General features: G+C 40.5%; 2 protein-coding genes across 2 annotated transcripts; both read right to left on the reverse strand.

Moving 5' to 3' along the window:
- Positions 1–1,767: 1,767 nt before the first annotated feature.
- Positions 1,768–6,095, reverse strand: LOC127635759 (trace amine-associated receptor 13c-like). The gene is made up of 2 exons (XM_052115985.1): positions 6,083–6,095; positions 1,768–2,822 (listed from the first exon to the last, which is right to left on the reverse strand). Exon 2 carries the CDS (start codon positions 2,779–2,781, stop codon positions 1,768–1,770), a length of 1,014 nt encoding a protein of 337 aa, XP_051971945.1. The 5' UTR covers positions 2,782–2,822; positions 6,083–6,095.
- Positions 6,096–11,151: 5,056 nt separating this feature from the next.
- On the reverse strand, positions 11,152–12,206 carry LOC127635671 (trace amine-associated receptor 13c-like). The gene has a single exon (XM_052115859.1). The coding sequence runs from the start codon at positions 12,199–12,201 to the stop codon at positions 11,152–11,154; it is 1,050 nt and encodes a 349-aa protein (XP_051971819.1). The 5' UTR covers positions 12,202–12,206.
- Between the last annotated feature and the right edge of the window lie 6,706 nt (positions 12,207–18,912).

Here is an 18,912-nt window from a genome sequence, read left to right on the forward strand (position 1 = left end):
TCAAACATGTATTATGATTTTTTTTAAGCAACACACATAGTCCTCTATAGTTGCAGCCTGAAAGGTATTAGGAACTGTAAAAAAAATATATATATAAATAGTACCACATCCTGTACCACATCCTGTACCACATCCTGTGAGATACTGAAGAGTGCACCAACTGGACACTTTACCAACCCATAATCTCCCCGGAGCCAAGGAGAAATCATATTGAAAATGCTGAAAAAATAAAAAATGGTGAAGAACCACGAGTTGGGCGTCTCTTTTCAACTCCAATTGCTGTTTATTACCAAGAACGTTGTTTCTTATGTTTAGTATGTATATGTTGAACAAACCTATAGTTTTTTTTTTACATTGTTGTTACTAAGTCATATGTTTGGGGTCATAGTCAATGCCCACATATCCAAATTAAGTATATCTGGGACTGTATTCATACTACCACTCTTGCATATACACAATAAATAAATAAATAAAGATTTATGCATTTCAATATCATAACAAAATTCCATCAATTTGAATGGAGTAATCTTTAAATAAATTAAAAAATCCACAATATTTATTATTTACTTTTAGTTACAAATTGCACTTTTCATTGTTGATGGAATTCTAATGAAATGGGTAAATCTTAAAAATTGGCTCAAATATTTTTTTGAGTGTACCCAAATTATTTTTTTTATAAAGAAGTATGTTTTTCATCAAATGCAGAACATATTTTTACAGTATCAAAATTTGGACACACCTACTTTACATATATGCTTTCTACATTGATTAACTTCAACGTTCAAGGCACTAAGCCTCGATAAGCAATGGCCTACTTTGAGCGAGATTCGCTAAATGAATACTCAGCAGAAGTGTTCGAAAGCCACACTGACGAAGCCTGACCAGAGCGCCAGCTCGTTTCCCTCGCCTGTGTCTCTTAAACAACACAGCTGTGCCTCTTAACTAAAGTGTCCAGCAAAGAGTCAAAAACCAGGATAATATCGTCTGATATGTGCTGCCAAATGTTCAGCAGTTCATCCCTGGTAAAACTGATTGGAAAAAGATTGCTAACACACAACAATGTACCTTCTCCACTCACTGTTTTTAATGGGATCTTTCAAAGACCTTATTTACAGCAGCACCATCTTTGATTTTTTTATGGGAATGGCAACAAGGCTGTGAGGGATAGACTTACTGTCTTCTTAATTGGATGCACTGCAGTTTAAAGTGGCACTATATAACTTTGTGTTCTCTAGCAACATCTGTGGTTGAAACATAAAATTGTAAGAAATTTGCAGAAGAGTACTTTGTCAGTCGTGTTTTGGCACTGCTCTCTGGCAGGTTAATCTCATGGGGTGCTTCACATTACTGAAATAGTGTGTCCTCATTTCCTTTCTTTCTCTGCCCTCTTAGGAAACAAGGAACAGATGTAAGGAAAGGAAATGAGGACAGAGGAATCGAAGCAAGACAGATTAAATGCAGTAAAATAAACTGTAAAATAAAATGTCCTGCTCACTCAAGCGTCACTTCAGAGCTTGTTTTTAAGCAGCTGCATTAATTTGACATGCTTGCCAGTATGTTATTGAAACTTTATTAATATATTAATTATAAATCCATATAATTAAAAATGCACTGTTGAAGAATGTGACAAGGTTTATTTAAACCACAGATGTGAAACATGAATAAAGTGTGTTCACATCAAGTCTAAAAACAAAGACTAAAGATCTCAGAGTCTGTCCTTTGTGAGTTTATAAAAACAACATAACAATAAATCAAACTCCACAAAAATCATGCAACATCTGTAAAAATGTCCAGCAGAGATGATGCTGGCTGACATATTCTGAGAGTTAAGATGTATTTAATTGACAGTTTAAACCAGCTGTAAAATAAAGCATAGATAAGGGGGTTCAGACCAGAGTTAATATACAAGGCCCATGTTAGAAAATTCACTATTGTGAAAGCATGTGTACCATTATATGTTACAGACAAAATATAGTATGGAATCCAGCATAGCAGATAAACTATCACAATGATTCCTAATGTCAGAGCAGCCTTGCTCTCAGATTTCCTTCTCACAGAACTTTCTATTACACACTTTCCAAATTTCACCAGAGAGTTTATAACTTTTACTTGTTGATGCACAATATAAAATACCCTTAAATATAAAGTTATGATCCCAATACATGGAAACACGAAGGACAAAAACAGATCAGTGACCCGCCAGGCAAAATTTGCCACTATGGAGCACTGTCCATAACATATATCCGTTTGGTTTGATTTGTCAAAATATCCATTACTTATCACTATGGTAATGTTATATGTTAAGGAGCAAAACCAGCAGAGACAGATGATAAGTATTGTTTTAGTCATGGTTATTTTTTGTGGGTACAATAAAGGGTAGCACACAGCTATAAAACGATCAACAGCAATACAAACTAAATTACTAAGGGATGCAGAGAAGAGCAGTGCAATGGTTAATATAAACATTCCACAGAAATTGTCTCCAAAGTACCAGCAAGTCTCGATTATTTTAATGCCCTCCAAAGGTATTACAAAAAGTCCAACAAGCAGGTCAGTCACAGCCAGAGAGAGAATGAGCATGTTGGTTGGAGTGTGGAGCTTCTTGAAGTGAGAGATGGAGATGATCACAAGCAGGTTCAGAAACACAGTCCATGCTGACAGCAATGATACAAACACATACATTATATTATATTCATATTTAGAGCGCCTTCCCTTGATACATGATGAGTTAATGACAGGAAAGCAGTATTGAGTCTCATGATCCTCTGTCTCATAGGCCATGAGGAAGTCTCCTTCTGTTAGGAGTTTGTTCTGCTCTCATTCTTGTCCTTACTTTTATAGTATCTTGATCAGACTGGCCAACCCATCAACCACCCACTCTGATGCAACATGATGACATAACTATAGGTTTTATTGACTTGACAAGTCTTGTCTGGGAGTTTAAACTAGTCTTAAAAGTTTGAAGCTCAAACAGACATTACAGTAAGCCAAAGAGCCAACTAGTCAGACAGACTGTCACATACAAATAGACAGATAAACCATTAGATAGACAGACAGACAGAGAGAGAGAGAGAGAGAGAGAGAGAGTGTGTTGCTTTGGCAACATTGTTTATGAAACTTTCATGCCAATAAAGCCCATTGAATTGAATTGAATTGAATTGAAACTGAGAGAGAGAGAACACAACTTAAAGCAGATCAAGGCCTTTTTGTGGGGGGTTTTTACATAAAAATTTTTGACAAGATTTTACATTAATTTGCATTCTGTTGGTCCATTTGAACTTTTTTTCAATGTATGTCTATGGGATTTTTCAGATTTTTGGTTTTTAAGTCTCCTTGGGCATTTATAAATATGCATATTTTGATTGTATTTTTTTATTATTCTCTATATACATTTTAATTTTAGTGAACATTATATTTCTTAAAGACTTAATTTTGGTACAATCGCAACTTTAAAAACACGTCTCATTCTGCTGCTGCCAATGACTGGAAAAAACACATGCCATTCTGTATGTAAACAAACATGGAAGATGTGAGATGTCGCTCCTGTGAAGACCAGAATCTCTGCTTTGGCCTGTTGAAGCAACCAGCATCAATGTGGTTTGTATTACGTTTGTATATTCAGACCCCAAAATGTATTTTTACAAATTATAATGTGCAGCTTGTTCATTTTCTTTCTGACTGAGTCTCAAATATAGCTGTATTTGAGGGGCTGCAAGAAGTTAGCCAATCAGAACAGTAGGCATTTACATTGAAGTCTTAAAGGGCCAGGTAGCTTAAAACTGAGCGTTTCAGGCAGAGGTACAGAGACAGCTTGGAAAATGATCAATTATTAAATTATGTATGTTTTGGTGCAAAAAACACTCTACTGACCTTCTAAGTGGACCTCAGGGAAGATAATAAAATAATAAAAAAAGAGCATGTCACAACCCATTTAACTCGTTTTCTGGATGCAGCGATTACTAATCTTCCCAATTCATATGCATCAATCCTGAAATATGATTTTTGAATCGAGAATTGTAAGTGTTCGTCAGTAATAGATTTAAACTGGTTATCCTTGTCTAGCACGCCTCAGAGCACAAGACCTCACAACTCTCCCCTCACAGATGTGTGCTGCACTCTTCCATCGCCCTTCATTTGATAACGCCCACTCTCCATTCTGGCCATAACTCTTACTGAAACATTTTCTGAGCAGCTTTCCAAAGCTTTCAAGCACCTTATTTCTTATTTCTATGCTGGACTGCCACTGACTATCAGTGAGGGATATAACAACTCGCAAGAGCGTTCGTCTCAAGTCACTCACTCAAACCTTTCGCTGCTGCATCCAACTCATTGTGTGGCCACTACTGAAATAAAATGCTTTGAGATGGAAATGTTGCATATTATATAACATACAAATGGAAAGAGATTCACAAATAGAAAGTTGGTTCACAAATAAATTGAATGAGATCCACAAATAAATGTAAGGAGTTTCACAAAAATGCCTTTCCATTGACGCTGCATCCGACGACTGGCCGGGCTCGGCCTTCGACCCCGTGCCATCGACATTAGCGGACACGAGCAGGAGCACCAGCATGGACTCAGAGATCGTCCGCATCCTGTCCAAAGCCGTGGAAGACCTCGGGCTCGACTGGTCTTCTCCGGAAGAACCCGCCCGCAGCCGGCTGGACGAGTGGTTCCTGCAAGGCATTACCCAGTCCCCTTACAGGCGGCTGGAAATGTCTGTACAGCAGTCAAAGGGCCAGTCACAGAACTCGCTCACCTGCAATCAAACGCCGTTTTAACGGCAACACACAGAAATCACAAAAAGAGTCATTTTCTGCCTGTGTCACTAAGGGGTCACGTGTCCACACTAAAGTGTGCATTCCCACATATCAATACTGTCCAAAGAGTGCCGAATACTTCCCCAGCTCAAGCTGGACGCCCCATAAATGTGGATCGTGTGCCTATTGTCATGTATGCACCACTACACACAAGCACTGTTCCCACAGTTATAAACACTTCCCCAGTAAAAGCGGGAAATACTATAAAGGTAGCGCGCGTGCCTGCTGTCATGCATGCACCCCTACACACAAACACTGTATGCATGCCCAAAAACCCCCCGCCGCGAGCGGGAGGCTTTATGAAAATGGCACGCGTGCCTACTACGGTATATGCACCCCCACCCATAAGCGCTGCCCATACAGTTTCAAACAGTTCTCTGGCTCATGCCGCGAGCATCACAGATGCGACGCGCGAGCCAAGAAACTCCCCGCTAAGAATGGGAAGCTTTATGAAAGTGGCGCACGTGCCTATTACAATGTATGCACCCCCACCTGTAAACACTATCTATAAAGTTTCAAACATTTCTCCAGCTCATGCTGCGAGCATTACGGAGATAGCGCGCGTGCCTGTAATCTCACACGCACCCCTGCACTCGGCACTCAACAAAGCTGCTCAGCGCGCTCCCGCGCCTCTGAGAGCTGTAAGCTCAGTGTTAGCACAAGGCAATTCGCCGGCAGGGCCCATACGTCACTACGACACGCCCCCAGCCAGCATTCAGCCCATATCTGTGCGAGCAAAAGCCTGGGAAAAAAATCCCCGACATGGCGAAATGGGTTTTGAACATAATAAAACACGGTTACTTGCTTCAATTCGCTCGCAGACCACCCTGCTTTTCAGCGGTGGTCGAGACGAAAGTGAGGAAAGATGTTTCACATGTTCTACGCACAGAGGTGCTCAAACTGATAGAGAAGGGCGCTATAGAAACTGTTCCTCCCTCTATGAGCGTGGCGGGTTTTTACAGCCACTTTCTCGTCGAAAAGGATGGTGGCCTCCGCCCCATCCTAGATCTCAGACATCTGAACAAAGCTTTAATGATTCGCTCGTTCAGAATGTTAATGACCAAACATATAATCGCGCAAGTTCAGCCCGGGATTGGTTTCTATCAGTGGATTTGAAAGACGCTTACTTTCACATTCGATAGCGCCTCATCACAGGCCATTTCTGAGATTCAGCTTGAGGGACAGTCATACCAGTACACAGTACTACCATTCGGCCTATCATTGGCCCCCCCGTACATTCACGAAATGTATGGACACAGCACTTTCCCCCCTGAGACAGCGGGGAGTGCGAATACTGAATTACCTCGACGATTAGCTAATCCTAGCACAATCAGAGAGTCAGTTAACGACGCACAGATCTTGGATTATCGGATCAGGGAGGTGAAATGTGCAGTGCTCCTGGTAGCCCCACTCTGGAAGAACCAGACGTGGTTTCCAGAACTAATCCAGATGATGCAATCTGCCCCATGGCCGATTCCGTTGAGGCTGGACCTCCTCAGGCAGGCCAACGGGATGATTCTTCATCCCCGCCCCGATCTGTGGGCCCTTCATGCACGGCCCCTCAACGGGTTCCAGAGAACCTCCCCAGCGGAGTGTTGAGAACCATCACTGAGGCGTGGCGCCTCTACGAGGCTTATATGCCCAAAAGTGGAAAGTGTTCAGTGACTGGTGTGATACCAAGAGCTTGAACCCCAAATCGTCGCGAGATACCAAGTGTACTCGCCTTTTGCAAGAGCTGCTGGAGGCGGGCCGCACACCCTCCACGCTCAAAGTCTATGTGGCTGCCATAGCAGCGTCACACAATCCTGATAAAGAACGCTCATTAGGGAAAAATGACCTAATCATTCGTTTCCTAAGAGGCTTAGGAGGATGAACCCTCCTCGCCCCCCTCGGTACCGATCTGGGACCTGGCCACGGTCTTGGACGCACTCAAGAGTGCCCCGTTCGAACCTCTCCGAACCGTGCACCTTAAACAGCTCTCGCTCAAAACTGCGCTCTTGCTGGCACTTGCCTCAGTCAAGAGAGTGGGCGTACCTGCACGCGCTGTCATCAAGCTGCTTGCTTGGAATTTGGACCTAACGACTGCAGAGTTGTCCTTAGGCCAAAGCACGGGTATATTCCTAAAGTGCTCTCCACACCCTTCAGAGTACAGGTGATATCCCTGGCAGCCTATCGTCTCCAGCAGACGAAGCGACGCTAATTTACTCTGCCCGGTCAGGGCGCTCAGAGTATACTTGGAACGTTCTGCCTCGTTCAGACAGACGGAACAATTATTCAGTATGCTTTGGCGGCCGCACTAAAGGTCTCGCAGTTTCAAAGCAAAGAATATCAGCTGGATAGTAGATACTATAGCGCTGGCTTATGAAGCCAAGGGCCTTCAATGCCCCTTAGGCTTCAGAGCTCACTCTACGAGGAGCATGGCCTCCTCATGGGCGTGGTCGAGTGGGATACCCATTGAGGATATTTGTGCGACGGCAGGCTGGGCCTCGCCTTTGACATTTATCAGGTTTTATAACCTACAGGTCCCCTCATTGCATTCCAACATTCTATCAGCCTGACTGTAGTATGGACTGGAGTATGTATATGCTGAGCATTATCTCCTCCCTTATAAGGTCCGTCTCTGACTGACTTAGAGGGTTTTTTATGCATATCAGTAAATAGAAAAATCAGTACATAAGATATGTGCTTGTGTTTTTACAATGAGCGCCCCACCATGGGCCACCTTGGGGCAAAGGCGCTCTGTATTATTCCATTATATAGCTCGCCGTTGGCCGGCTCGTTGAATAATCACTTTGCTTTAAGGCTCAGGCATCTGCCTCTGGCTTTATAGAGCGAAGTCAGCACGTTTTGCATGGTGTTCCCATAGCGTAAGCTACTTACGCAATAGGAGAGACCTCTCGAGAGGGAACGACTCGGTTACTAACGTGAGAGGAGGGAACGAGTATTGCGTAAGCTGCCGTGCTTGTGCTTGGTCAGTCACTTCAGTCGATTGAACCTAAAGAACTCTCATGACGGGGCGCCTAATATATAGCCTTAGCCACGCCCATCTTGGCGGGCTCTGAGCGCGCGAGCGCGAAGCGCGCTCATTGGTTGCGCGTTCAGAGTTGCCCCGTCATTGGTTCGAGCAAGTTGCCGCAGCACAGCCAATGACCGAGCTGCCTCTCTCATTACTGTCTGCTGTGCAGCTGCACTGCGTTTTACATAAAGACTTCAATATTTCTCGAGAAACTGAGTTTTCCCATAGCGTAAGCTACTTACGCAATACTCGTTCCCTCCTCTCAGGGAACCGAGGTTACGTTAGTAACCGAGTCGATTTTATTAGTAACTACTAGCAGATCCTGGAATAGGCGATAAAGGCAGCCGCCTAGGGCGGCATGACAGGGTACCTGATCGTATGCCCCTGCACAGAGCCTGCAAGATCGCGATGGGAGAAAGGTGTCCCGAATTGTGCCGCCCTGCCCCATGATGGATATTCATAATGCATTCTTATATTCTGAACAAACATAAGATAACCATTATCATCAGTATACAGGTGAAACTCGAAAAATTAGAATATCGTGCAAAAGTTCATTAATTTCAGTAATTCAACTTAAAAGGTGAAACTAATATATTATATAGACTCATTACAAGCAAAGTAAGATATTTCAAGCCTTTATTTGATATAATTTTGATGATTATGGCTTACATCTTATGAAAACCCCAAATTCAGAATCTCAGAAAATTAGAATATTACATGAAATCAATAAAAAAAGGATTTTAAATACAGAAATGTCGGCCCTCTGAAAAGTATAATCATGCATATGTACTCAGTACTTGGTTTGGGCCCCTTTTGCATTAATTACTGCCTCAATGCGGCGTGGCATGGATGCTATCAGCCTGTGGCACTGCTGAGGTGTTATGGAAGACCAAGATGCTTCAATAGCAGCCTTCAGCTCTTCTGCATTGTTTGGTCTCATGCCTCTCATCTTTCTATTGGCAATGCCCCATAGATTCTCTATGGGGTTCAGGTCAGGCGAGTTTGCTGGCCAATCAAGCACAGTAATACCATGGTCACTGAACCAGGTTTTGGTACTTTTGGCAGTGTGGGCAGGTGCCAAGTCCTGCTGGAAAATGAAGTCAGCATCTCCATAAAGCTTGTCTGCTGAAGGAAGCATGAAGTGCTCTAAAATGTCCCGGTAGACGGCTGCGTTGACTCTGGACTTAATAAAGCACAGTGGACCAACACCAGCCGATGACATGGCTCCCCAAACCAACACAGACTGTGGAAACTTCACACTGGACTTCAAGCATCTTGGATTGTGTGCCTCTCCATTCTTCCTCCAGACTCTAGGACCTTGGTTTCCAAATGAGATGCAAAATTTGCTCTCATCAGAAAAGAGGACTTTGGACCACTGAGCAACAGACCAGTTCTTTTTTTCTTTAGCCCAGGTAAGACGTTTGACATTTGAAGCCCATGTCCAGGACCCGTCTGTGTGTGGTGGCTCTTGATGCAGTAACTCCAGCCTCAGTCCACTCCTTGTGAAGCTCCCCACACATTTGAATGGCCTTTTCCTGACAATCCTCTCCAGGCTACGGTCATCCCTGCTGCTTGAGCACCTTTTTCTTCCACACTTTTCCCTTCCACTTAACTTTCTATCAATGTGCTTTGATACAGCACTTTGAGAACATCCAACTTCTTTTGCAATTACCTTTTGAGGCTTTCCCTCCTTGTGGAGGGTGTCAATGATGGTTTTCTGCACAACTGTCAGGTCAGCAGTCTTCCCCATGATTGTGAATTCAACTGAACCAGACTGAGAGACCATTTAAAGGCTCAGGAACCCTTTGCAGGTGTTTAGCTGATTAGAGTGTGACACTTTGAGCCTACAATACTGAACCTTTTCACAATATTCTAATTTTCTGAGATTCTGAATTTGGGGTTTTCATAGCTGTAAGCCATAATCATCAAAATTATATCAAATAAAGGCTTGAAATATCTTACTTTGCTTGTAATGAGTCTATATAATATATTAGTTTCACCTTTTAAGTTGAATTACTGAAATTATTGAACTTTTGCACAATTATTCTAATTTTTCGAGTTTCACCTGTAGGTACACCATGACACGGATCAACCATGTGATTGCTGGGCAGAGATGACAAAATAATTGATGATTTGGCTTCAATGAAAACTAGGAGGGGAGGATTACATTTAAAAAAAGGAATTAGGTGTAATAGCACAAGTATTTTGCCATTTTCTATTGGGTTATATTCATTATTGAATATCATTTAATTGTTCAGTTTAAGTTATGTATAAAACATTTACATGCTAATCTGATTTTCCTTTAATGTGTGTGTGTGTGTGTGTGTGTGTGTACATACAGTACTTTAATTCTATATTCTTTGTCTTGTTATTTTTATTTAAAGGGAAAATTTACCCCCAAAATTTAAATTCTCTCATCATTTACTCACCCTCATGCCAAACATGGCTTTCTTTCTTTTGCAGAATACAAATGAAGATTTTTAAAAGAATATCTCAGCTCTGTAGGTCCATAAAATGCAAGTGAATGCTGGCCAGAACGCTGAAGCTCCAAAAAGCAAATACAGGCCTCATAAAAGTAACCCATAAGACACAGGTAGTTCAATCCATGTCTTCAGAAGTGACATGATAGGTGTGGGTGAGAAACAGATCAATATTTAAGTCATTGTTTACTCTAAATCTCCACTTACACGGTCAGATGTGAAAGTGAAACTAAACAGGCATCACATCTGATTTTCAGATGTGAAAGTTGAGATTTAGATAACAAAAGAACTTACACATTGATCTGTTTCTCACCCACACCTATCATATCGCTTCTGAAGATATGGATTTAAACACAGGAGTCTTATGGATTACTTTTATGCTGTATTTGTGTGATTTTTGGAGCTTCAAAGTTCTGGCCAACATTCACTTGCATTGAATGGACCTACAAAGCCAGCAAAAGAGATATGCTTGTGTTCAGCAGAAAGAACAAATGTATACACATATGGGATGGCACGAGGTTAAGTAAATGATGAGAGAATTTTTATTTTTGTTTGAACCATCCCTTTTAAATATTTTGTGTTTTAAAGCATAGGGAAGGGGAGGGGTGGGATCTTGCCTAGTGCACCAAGTAAGGCAGAACTGACACTTTTAGTAACAGAATTACAGGTCAACCAACTTTGCAAGAATAACCTCAGCAAACCATCTACCAGAAAAATAAAAACAAAAACACACAATCTACGACTATAACGATCAAGATATGATGCATTAGTATCGGTGATTAGTCAGAATTTATTTTACATTTTAAATGAAAACAGTTTCAACAGCATACATATGTCATGAATGATCTGCAAAAATATCCAGCAGAGAAGATGCTGACTGTAATATTTTAAGAGTTAAGATGTGTTTAATTGACAATTTAAACCAGCTGTAAAATAAAGCATAGATAAGGGGGTTCAGACCAGAGTTAATATACAAGGCCCATGTTAGAATTGTTATTGTAGTGGAAGAGATTACAGTTTGTTCTGTTACAGACAATATATAGTATGGAATCCAGCAAAGCAGATACACTGTTACAACATTTCCTAATGTTAAAGCAGCTTTGCTCTCAGATTTCCTCCTTGCTGAACTTTCCAAAACCTTTTTTCTACCCTTCACCAGAGAGTTTATAGCTTTTACTTGCCTGTGCACAACATAGAATATCCTCAAATATAAAGTGATGATCACAATACAAGGAAATATGAAGGACAAGGTCAAATCAGTCAAACTCCAAGCAGGACTGAACATGACAATACACTTGCCGTAACACACTGTTCTGTGTGAGGTATCAAAATATCTGTTATTAAAGACAATGGCAAAATTGTAAACTAAACAGGAAAACCAGCAGATACAGATACTCATTAAAGTTTTAGTAATGGTTATTTTCTGAGGGTACAGTAAAGGGTAACACACAGCCACATAACGATCAACAGCAATTAAAATTAAATGAACAAGAGATGCTGAGAGAAGCAGCCCACTAATTGTTACAAACAGTCCACAGTAAGTGTCTCCAAAGAACCAACATGTCTCAATTAGTTTGATTCCCTCTATCGGTATCACAATAAGTCCAACAAGCAGGTCGGCCACAGCCAGAGAGAGAATGAGCATGTTGGTTGGAGTGTGGAGCTTCTTGAAGTGAGAGATGGAGATGATCACCAGCAGGTTCAGAAACACAGTCCATGCTGACAGCAATGACAAAAACATGTACATAAAATTATATTCATGTATGGAGCGTTTTCCCTTGATACATGATGAGTTAATGGCAGGAAAGCAGTATTGAGTCTCCTGATCCTCCGTCTCATAGGCCATGTGTAAGTCTCCTTCTTTAGGAGTTTGTTCTGCTCTCATTCTTGTCCTTTCTTTTATACAGTGCCTAAATTGGACTGGACAACCCATCAACCACCCACTCTGATGCTGCATAATGACTTTTGATAGTTCCAACCTCTATGTGATAATTTAACACAAAAATCAATAAAACAGTTTTCTGTTGAATATTTTTTATTTTAACATAAAGAACATTTTAAAACTTAAAAGTGCTATATATGATATTGACAACAAGCGTTTGAAATGGGTACTGCAGTCCAAATTCAAAATATAGAGAGAGTTGTCTGCCCCGCCCCAGAATCCATGCTCATGCGGGTTGCCAGAATTAGCCAATTCAGCATCCATTTTAAAGGATTTCTGGACTTTAAGCTGTCTCCATCTTTCAAAGGCATCTCCAATATTTAGGGCCCAAGCACTGTAAGTGTGGAGGCCCTATTGTTTTCCTAAGGATTACTGTTAACATTCTTCTTTTCAAGGTTTCAGGGGCTTTTGGGTCATTTAACATGCTCAAAAACTCCTATAAATGTGCACACATCAAAAACGTCGGGCATTAGAGCTTGGTAAAAGTTCACATGGGGGGTCAAGGGGGGGGCTCTCTGCTGGCCTCTTGAAACTGGATTTTTGGGAGGCTCTGTAGCACATTCCTTTTTACCTACAGTCACCAAACATTGTACACATATTGATCTCATCAAGCTGGACAACTTTTACCCTCATAGTCATAGGCTCTGCCAACAGGAAGTCTGCCACGTTGCATTGTTTGAAAAATGCATGCTCTGGAATTAGAAATACTCTTCCTAGGGGATTTATGTGTCAGGCACCAAACATGGCCAACATCATGCCAAGACATTGAAGATGCTAAATTGCGAACAGATTTTTGATATTTCAAAGGGTGTTCCCATGGCAAGGCGATAAATTAATGGCGAAAAATGAAAAAGAGGAAGTGCTCTCATATCTTCGGCATGCATAGTGCGATTTAGATCAAAATTTTGATTTATGTATGGTATTGGGGGCTGATCACATGGATATGACTATAACGGCAGTGATGTAGAATGCTCATTGGCTCTCAGGTGTTTCGTGACCTGCCGTGTTCTATCACTTCCGTGATGTTTTGGTTTGAATGAAATATGACAGCCTCTTCAAGGTGTGCATCAGGAGAAGATTTTCAGCTATTAATAACTTACATTTCTCTCTCTTTACCTCACACAAAGCTAATATATGCCATCAGGGAGAACCTGGAATGTAGCATATTGTCGTTCTACTTTTGTACTGAATTTTGCCATTTTCTGATAAAAGTTTGCGATTACATTTATCTGACTGTTATATTTTTTATATGGTTAAGACATTTTTAAGGTTAGATTTAGATGCAGGGGTGGGACAAGCAGCTCTAAAATATATATACATTTGTATTTTGTAACAAAAATGATCACTACATTAATCTGCTTATGTTTACTTTATTGTTAAATTGTGGTTGTTATGTTTAGGGGTAAGGTTAAGGGATAATAAATATCTATAAAATAGTCAAATCTTTACTGAAAATATTGTAATCACCTAAAACATGTCAATCAAATCAATAACTTGTGCAAGTAAAAGTTTGAGTTTAGAACTGGAAGCAACATTGTCTTCATTTTAACATTTTAGCAGTTCATTAGTAACCAGAGCCGGCTCTCCCTATAAGCGAACTAAGCGGCTGCTTAGGGCCCCGCCGCCACTAGGGGGCCCCCTAACTACAGATGGTAGTCGCCGGTAAAAAAGTAAAAAAAAAGAGAAAGGGCAATAATCTGACAGTCAAAATCAAAATGAAGTTTAAAATAAAGCGGTTAAATACAAGCTTTTTCTTCTGGTCTTTATTGAATATGTAATTAAAGATTATTAATAAACATTAATCTATATACTAATATGAAATATTTTATATATTGTTAAGCTAAAACACTCTGTGTCCTCTCTGAAACATTATTGAATGATGATCGATACAAGATATCTAAAAGCAAAATGGATTTGTGGTACATTTTAGGTAAGAATGTATTGCATCTCAAAAAGCAAGAAGACACACATTCTGAGAGAAAAATTCATTAGAAGGAACAGGGAATAAAAAGCAGATGGGGTGAAGTGAAAGTTTGTGTTTTTTGGGGGTTTAGACTTATTTTCTTCCTTTTTTCTTATTTATATTATTTGCTTATTTATTTGATTAATTAATTTATCATTCATTGCATTTTATATGCACATTTATTTGGCTAATGATTGTTCAGCTGAAAATAGTGTTTTTGTAGTTGGAATATATAAAAAAATAAATACCAACTCAAACTTGAATCTTTTGTAGAATTTGTAATCTCTTTGATACATCAATGCAAGTATGTTTAAATCACTTTAGAAGGAAGCAAAGAAATTACTGGTCTAACTTCTCCCTCTTTTTAAAGTGTGGAAAAGGGAAAAGAAGTTCAAAGATCGAGACTCCAGCAACACCTGTAGTATATGCAACAACTTTATTGAAGATTTGTTAAATTGGGGTTAGATTGTATACAGTTACTGGTTTGCGGTGGCAAAACTCCATTATTCACTGCAAGGCAGGGCCCCAAAATTTCCTGCTTAGGGCCCCCAGATTTACAGAGCCGGCCCTGTTAGTAACAACTTAGTAAAATACTTGAATTACCACCTAATAAATGCAAAACCAAGTAAGTATTTCTTTCACTTTAGAACAAGTTGTTTGACAAGAGTCATTTTGTCTTTATTACAAGATATTAGCAATTTATAAGTAACAGCTTTGTAAAGCCAGTCCTACTTACCATGATTTACTGGCTTTATACTGGTTAGTAAACTTGATATTTGATGGGTCTCAGAAAGCATTAACTACAAGACTTTCTCTACAGAAATAGGATATTTAATTAGTTGTAAATGATGGCTTAGACGTCTTACTAAGCATGCAGTTTATTCTTAATTACTGCCTTATTCATGCTTAACTAGAGCATTATTGTGGGATCTTTCAACATTTAATAAGTTGTAACTTATGGCTTAGATAGCCTTACTAAACAATCAATTCATTATTAATTAATGCCTTATTTATGCTTAACTACTACATTATTGTGGACCCTTAAAATAAAGTTACCAAAGTCTGATCCAAAATAAACATATTACTTGCATGCACTACATGAGTGTGAGTGCATCTACACAGAATTTTCATTTAGGGTGAGAAGTATTCCTTTAAAAAAAAGTATGGCCACAACATATTCTTTTGGACATAGGCTAATGCCATTCTTCTTCCTAAGAACTGTTCAGTGACATGCAAGGCCTGCAATTCAGTACAATTCAGCTGAATTTAGTTAGTTTTGTAATGACAATGACATTGTGCTTGCCACCAGCATCCAACATTTCCCTTCAGCAAACTGGACAGTTGAGGGAAAAGAGGGTACTGATAAGTGGATTATCCAGAAGACCCCTGCCATAGAGCTACACACAGTACAGCAAAAGTAGGGGTAAGGCCTGAACAAATAAAGTTAGTTTGGCCATCCAAACCACCTTAATGGAAGAAATTAATATTATTGGAAGAAATGTGGGCTTGGTCTCTCTCAAGGAAAAGTCACATGGGTCTTTTCTTTAGGCTGTTTAATCTTAATGAAGTTTTAAAACATGTGAGAACTCTAGGGCCTAAATATAATTGCAATGATTTGTTATGCTGTGATCCTAAACTGAACCTTCCATTAAAGGTGTGAACTGTTCATTAAAGGTGTCAAATAAACACAGGCAAACACACACAATACACTGATGCAATAGCTTTTTCTCTCTTCAGAGGTTTTGATGTTCTGTTTTGTTTTGATGAACGAGTAATTTAATCATTTGTCTTTCCATTAAACTACCGGTAATCCAAAAGTCAAATGGAAGTGTAATTAAAGTGTCAACAACGTCCACTACTCACACAACAAACACAATGATCATGCCTCTGTGGGTATAACAATAAGTCCAACAAGCAAGTCGGCCCCAGCCAGAGAGAGAATAAACAGCAGAGGTTCTTTAAAAATCACGAATTATCTGTAAAAATGTTGACCAGAGAGGATGCTGGCTTCAATATTTTAAGAATTAAGATATGGTTTAATCATCATACTTTAAAACGGTGGTGAAAGAGAACATATAATGGGATTCAGACAGGGGTTAATAATAACTTTACTGTAATATAATTTAGTAATTTAGCTCAAAGAGCTTCACAAAACGCCTTCAGTAAAACACAGGGTAAAACCTAAGATTCACAATGTAGTAAAAGCAAGTCTATACAAATGACTTTTTAAAAGAGACTCAAAAACAGACACAGAATCAATAGATCTAATATACCAGGGCAGGCTGTTCCATAATAAAGGGGCCTTCACTAAAAACACTCTATCACCTTTAGTTTTGCATCTGGATCTTGGAAAAGCCAACAGTTCACGACAAGAACATCTAAGAGGTCTAACTGTTTCGTAAGGTCTTAAAAGTTCTGCTAAATATTCTTGTGCAAAACCATGTATTGCTTTATACAGTATTCAATTAAAGAAATCTTAAAATCAACCCTAAAATGAATTGGTAACCAATGCAAAGCTAAAGTGCATTGATTTAAAGTTGAAAACAGGGCATTATAATAAGGCGAGATTAAATAAAAGCATGTGTGAGCTTCTCTGTATCCCTAAAACTCAAAACATGTCTCACCTTGGAAATGTTCCTCAACTGATAAAAACAAGACTTAAAACAGTGCTGACTCGCCGAGGCATGGACTCTACAAGACCCTTGAATGAATGAATGAATAAATTAACGTTACATTTTATATAGCGCTTTTCTTAAACTACTAAGTGTAAGTTGCGAGGTGGAACCACTGTGGAATGGACTTGTTGGTCCAGCACATCCCACAGATGCTCAATGGAATAGAGATCTGGGGAATTTGGAGACCAGGGCAACACCTTAAACTCTTCATCATGTTCCTCAAACTATTCCCAAACAATGTGTGCAGTGTGGCAGGGCAAATTATTGTGCTGAAAGAGGCCACTGCCATAAGGGAATACCATTGCCATGAAGGGGTGTACCTGGTCTGCAACAATTTTTAGGTAGGTGGTACATGTTAAATTGATGTCCACGTGAATGGCCGGATCCAGGGTTTCCCAGCAGATCATTGGCCAGAGCATCACACTCCCTCCACCGGCTTGTCGTCTTCTCACAGTACATCCTGGTGCCATCACTTCCCCAGGTAAACGGCGCACACGTACATGGCCGTCCATGTGATGTAAAAGAAAATGGTATTCACTGGACCAGACGACCTACTTCCACTGCTCCAGTGTCCAGTTGTGTGCCCAGGTGCATTTGACGTTGAACAGAGGCCATCATGAGCACTCTGACAGGTCTGTGAAACATTTCTCCCATAACCATCATTAACATTTTCTGTGATTTGTGCCACACTAGCCCTTCTGTTAGTTCGGACCAGATGGGATAGCCTTTGTTGACCTCGCGCATCGATGGTATGGTATCACCTATGGACATGTTTTTCTTAATTATGCCTTTTATTTTGATCAACACTTATGCATCATGGTGCTTTATTTTAGTCACTTGTTTCCCAACAAGGCACAATGTAATCTAAGCTGTAATGTGCTTACTTAAATTTATTGTTGTTCTTTGCACATACTTTATTATACATCTAATTTATTTTTGTCATTAATGGTGTATTCATATTTTTAATGCATTAATTTTATATAATACATAACAATATAACTTCTTTATAACATTGCTTGTTGCTAGATTCTTTTCAATTGCGCTTGATCCCTGGTCCAGTTTTAATGGCAAAACTGGCACGAACAAGTAATCAGTAAAGGAAGATGAATGACTTAAAGCTGCTATAGCGAGCATCCCCTCTACTGGTCAAAATATACAGCACTCGATTAACCTTGTTGCTGGTAGACTTCAATAGGGACTTTACGGCCATGTATTTTCACTTTGCAAACTGTTTTGAAAGCGTAGTAAAAACAGGGACTTTGGGTAAGCACAACTTAATTATCAGGTTTCTAAGAGGCACCCGGAGGTTAAATCCCTCCCAGCCAAGCCTGTTCCCCTCCTGGGATCTCTCAGTGGTCCTCTCGGGCCTTCAGAGACCCCCCTTCGAGCCGCTAGAATCAGTCGGACTCAGGGCCCTCTCCTTGAAGACAGCCCTCCTGATCGCGCTCGCCTCCATCAAAAGGGTTGGGGACCTGCAAGCGATCTCTGTCAGCGACACCTGCCTGGAGTTCGGTCCGGCAAACACTCATGCGATCCTAAGACCACGACCGGGCTACGCGCCCAAGGCACTCCCTTCAGGGACCAGGTATTGAACCTGCAAGCGCTGCCCCGGGAGGAGGCATCCCCTTCATTGCTGTGTCCGGTAAATGCTTTGCATATCTACTTGGACCGCACGCAGAGCTTTAGACGTTCTGAGCAGCTCTTTGTCTGCTTTGGTGGACAGCGGAAAGGGAACGCTGTCACCAAACAGAGGCTTTCCCACTGGGTAGTGGACACCATTACGTTGGCCTATCGCACCCAAGCCGTGTCCCCCCACTTGCGGGTCCGAGCACACTCAACAAGAAGTGTTGCATCCTCATGGGCACTGGCCAGGAGCACCTCCCTAGCAGACATATGCAGAGCAGCGGGTTGGGCAACACCCAATACCTTTGCGAGATTTTACAATTTCAGGGTTGAGTCGGTTTCGTCCTGTGTTTTCTCAGGTCCGAGCCAGTAGAACTCGGTACACGCTGACAA

Source organism: Xyrauchen texanus, chromosome 43, assembly GCF_025860055.1.
Source record: "Xyrauchen texanus isolate HMW12.3.18 chromosome 43, RBS_HiC_50CHRs, whole genome shotgun sequence".
Taxonomy (NCBI): Eukaryota; Metazoa; Chordata; class Actinopteri; order Cypriniformes; family Catostomidae; genus Xyrauchen; species Xyrauchen texanus.